Source organism: Magnolia sinica, chromosome 3 (assembly GCF_029962835.1).
Source record: "Magnolia sinica isolate HGM2019 chromosome 3, MsV1, whole genome shotgun sequence".
Classification (NCBI taxonomy): Eukaryota; Viridiplantae; Streptophyta; class Magnoliopsida; order Magnoliales; family Magnoliaceae; genus Magnolia; species Magnolia sinica.
The window spans coordinates 112,894,897-112,899,416 of NC_080575.1; the positions used below are offsets into that span (position 1 = coordinate 112,894,897).

Consider the following 4,520-nt stretch of genomic DNA (forward strand, 5'->3'; position numbering starts at 1 on the left):
CCCAGTGTGCTACCTAACGAATGACTCACATCTTAGACACATGTGCCATCCGTACACATGTTTTGCCTCCTCACATGAGGGACGACCTTAATCAAAACCAACATTAATCCATAACAAGGAGGGAAAGGACAGAGCGTACAAATTGGTAGACATGAGATTATGTAGCAGAAATCTCAAATCACGCATTTGATTAAGAGCGGGAATTCCTGCGCACATTCTGAATTATATTTAGTCCAGCTTTATTAACCGTTGGCGGGAATCCTAGATTGCCTGGTTTAGACAACTTATAACGGCGGTCGATGCAGGCATAGAATCTTCCGTGTACCTGCGTGGAAAAAAACAGGAGTCGACTCGTGGCTGTAAAAGTGAAAGTCACACCGAGGAATTGGGGAAGAAGGCAGATTAGTCGGACGAGGAATTGCCGATCTTTAGTTGCAAGGGAAATTAGACAGCCGACCGAAAAATAAAAAGGCTCCTAGCGACTATTTTCGCATTTTCTAAACGTGGCCTTCAAATGACAGAAGGATGAGCCCTATAAAGACAGATGTGAGAGAGAGAGAGAGAGAGAGAGAGAGAGAGAGGGGTGCTTGGTGACGGAAGGGAGAGAATCTACTTGAGGTTTTAGGTAATTGATGATTTCCCCAGGAATATCTTCCACCTGTGAAGTTCTCAGCAATGCAGCTGGAGTCGTCGGTACTCTCTCTCTCTCTCTCTCTCGAATTGCAAATTATATCTTGCTCGAATTCCGTTTTCTTTCTTTTTTATGTTGTAAAATGAAGAAATCCCATGTTTTCTTTTCTTTTTCTTTTTTTCTTTTTTCTTTTTCCAAAACCCATTTCAAGAATCCCATAAAACCATATGTCTGACTTTTTAATTCAAGAAAAAATAGAAAAAAGGGTCTTTGGTTGGACACTGAGCATTTTGACAGTCTCCCTCAATTTAATAAAATTGGAGGACAAGAATAATACAATCGGAATTCTTATTGTACATGGTGGCGAGCATGTTTGGTTGATTTTCCCCTTTCGTCACTTCATGATCTCTTGGAATGAAGAAAAGGAGATTGGCCGGCTGAGATGCTTTGAATTAACATCGAATTGAAGTTGAATGGTGGAATTTTGTTTCGGTTCCATGCTGGTGATTGAGGAAAATGAAAGCCTTTCATTCTGGATGGCCGATAGAATAAGAATTTCGCTGCGGAAAAGGGTATGATCAGTTTTGTTTTTTGTTTTTTTTATCATCCTCGGAGCGCTTTAAATTTCCGATTCTTCCCATCAGTTTGGCCTTTCTCCTCTGCTATAATCTCATGGAAGATGAGTTCTTTTGCATGATTTATAAATTTTAAAATCCTTATATTCTTTGACTTAGCACTTTGAAAGGCCTGATAGGACATCTGCCAATCGGCAATTTGAGAGATCCATAGATCACCTCATCTGTCATGTGTTGGACCCAAACGGCCATTTTCCATTTCATTTGGATTCCCATCTCAATTTCATCTCATTTGCATAATTGGCAGCTGCCTGTTGAAGAATTGGTGGATTACATGGACATCCAAATGGGTCTTTAGATGATCTTCTTACCTAAGAAGTTGCTGTCTGTTGTGTGCAGGGAACCTCTTCGCTTTTGTGTTATTTGTATCACCTATGTAAGATTTTATCTATCTTTTTACTGTTTTATCTTCACTCTGTATTGGCTTAAAACCAACAGTCGTTTTGTAATTACTAAGATTTTCATCAACCTCTGCAGACCCACATTTCGGAGAATTATTAGGAACAAGTCGACGGAACAGTTCTCGGGGTTGCCGTATATATATGCCCTCTTGAACTGCTTGATCTGCTCGTGGTATGGCCTTCCATTTGTATCGCCCGGTGTTATTTTGGTCGCCACCGTCAATTCAGCTGGGGCTGTTTTCCAGTTCATCTACATACTGATATTCATTGTCTATGCTGAGAATGCAAAGAAGGCAAGGTTTTCTTCCCTGGATTTGCATGCATTTTTGTTGTGGGGGGCCCTTGATTTGGTTAGTTTTGTTACTCAATTTCCTCCATTGTCATTGGCAGGTGAAGATGACAGGATTGTTGGTCGCAGTTTTTGCAGTATATGCGATCATAGTATTTGGTTCCATGAGGCTACTTCATCCGCCCATGCGGCAGCTGGTTGTTGGATATTTGAGTGTTGCTTCTCTCATATCCATGTTTGCTTCCCCGCTGTTTATCATTGTATGTTCCTTTGAGACATCCTCCTTATGATTGTTGATTCTGTTTCATGTTGAGATCTCAATAGTAACGCTCCATTTAGCGAGCAATCAGTTATGTTGTGTGCTGATATGCTGTTTTTTCCCCTTATTTTTCCAGAATTTAGTGGTCCGGACGAAAAGCGTTGAATTCATGCCCTTTTATCTTTCTCTCTCAACCTTCTTGATGAGCCTCTCATTCTTTGCATATGGAATGCTCAAGCACGACGGTTTCATTTATGTGAGCATCTCATTAAGGATATACTTTATAGCTTTTAGGGTGCATTTGGGTTCACTATCGAACTGAATTGCAATTTATTTGTCTACTAACCTAGAAAAGAAACCAAGATGCAATTTCCTTAGCATTCATATTGAGGGTTTAGGCCCCAAATTGCAATAATGTTGCTTTGAAGTTGGCCACATAGAAACATCTTCTGCAATTTGAGTGGTACTTCATAATCATCACAAGGGAACATCCTTAAGTTTTGTTATTTTTTCTTGATTAACTGTAGCATCAAGGTTGAATTGAAGAGGTAGCTCTCAAGTGGGGGAAAGGGAGGTTCCTCAACCCTGCTTACAATTCAATTTAGCTGTACATCCAAATGTAAACTTATGATGCTTTGGATGCACCGTTGAATTGAATAGCAATTATTAGGGCCTGTTTGCTTGCAATAAAGTTGTGTTTGGATAAGCTAATGTGAACATGTTTGTCTAGCTAAGGTCTGTCCAAATAGGTTTGTATGGATAGACTATTCTATTGTACTGATTGTTGTTTGGCAAACACCTTATCTAGATAAGCATATGTGGTTCTTTTACACATTTGACACATCTGTACATGTGGACAGGCAACACGCTTATAGATTAGTACTAGCACATGTGGACCACCTGAAGATGCACTGTAGCACATGTGGGCTACTTGAACATGCACGATAGCACATGTGGCACATTCATTGTATGTAAATGTAGGCATGTCACATGTGGGGTGCTTGAAGATGGGCAGTATCACTTGTCGCACATTGATACATGTGGCACATATGTCCATTCATGTGTACAAAAAATAGCTACTCGTTCATGTATTTTATGAAAAATAGGCTAAAACCAACTTTCTATCCAAATTACCTTATTCAAGGGAATGGCTAGCTTTTTGGAGTGCTCTCTCTTTGTTTTTATTGGAATTATTCCCACTATATGGATAATGGTGTTTGACAAACCATTGACAGTGCCACTTTCTGGACAAGGCTATCAAATGGAACTTTTTGGGTAACCAAATGGCCTCTTATTGAGTGTATGTCTAGTGAGGTGGACATATCCAAATTGTAATTTCCTTAGATTCATACTGAGGGTATGGGTGCATTTACTTTATTTTCAAGGGCTAATTAATTATGAATGCTAGGAAAGATTATCAACTTTTGTCATTCCCTCTTGATTAAATAGAATGTTCGCAGTTCAATTCAATTGTGCATCTAAATGCTAAATGCACCCTTTGAGCATTTGTTCGTTTTACAATTGATTAGGCTTCTTTTTTACATGAATTTCAGGTCCCAAATGGGATTGGAACTGTTTTGGGGGTAGTACAATTGGCGTTGTATGCCCACTACAGCAGAGAATCAAGAGAAGACTCAAGACAACCCTTGATGACATCTCACAGATGAATTTGCCGGCAATGAAATAATAGGTGCACTTAAGTTGTTGTTGCTGTAATTCTTTGAATTTTCTGTTGTTGTGTGGTGCTTTGCTATTTTATTTGAAGATGTTGAAATGCCTTTTGAAATCATGTAGTATTTTTTTATTACCTTTTGGGTTGTTGTGATAAAAAAGGATGTTGTCTATCAAGTCCTGACCTGTAAATGTTTATGTGATTTTTGTATTTTAGTAATTGAGGAATCTTGCAGGTGCATTACCTCTATATGCAATTCGTAAATTATCCATTCTTGCTTCCCCTTGGCAGCTCAAAATTGATTTTGTTACTTACAGTAGAAAAATCCATACTTTTGGAGTTGAATTATCGTATATATCACATTGACAGGAAGCAAATAGAATGGTGGATGACCCTGTAATCGGAAGGTTGGCTTGCAAGGCTTTTTTATCCAAGATTTTGCTCCTTATTGGGAGACCGGTACCCTTCATTGATTTTTTTACCATTATCTTAACAATATTTGTTTTTATTGTTGGAAAATGTAATACTCAAAAATGTTAAAGAGGTGGAAGTCATACATGATATATGGTTGTAGAAGTCCCAAATTTCTCAAATCCAGTCGGGTGAGATAATGTTGCATACGGTCACTTTCTA

General features: G+C 38.7%; 1 protein-coding gene across 2 annotated transcripts; it reads left to right on the forward strand.

The window, feature by feature from the left end:
* Window positions 1–536: 536 nt before the first annotated feature.
* On the forward strand, window positions 537–4,520 carry LOC131240757 (bidirectional sugar transporter SWEET2a). 2 transcript variants are annotated; one of them, XM_058239208.1, is made up of 7 exons: window positions 537–693; window positions 1,606–1,642; window positions 1,744–1,960; window positions 2,058–2,216; window positions 2,352–2,471; window positions 3,769–3,905; window positions 4,257–4,520. In XM_058239208.1, exons 1-6 carry the CDS (start codon window positions 633–635, stop codon window positions 3,880–3,882), a joined length of 708 nt encoding a protein of 235 aa, XP_058095191.1. In that variant the 5' UTR covers window positions 537–632; the 3' UTR covers window positions 3,883–3,905; window positions 4,257–4,520. The 2 variants fall into 2 exon arrangements, with proteins under 2 accessions (XP_058095191.1, XP_058095190.1); XM_058239207.1 differs by lacking the exon at window positions 4,257–4,520 and having other exon boundaries at window positions 3,769–4,136.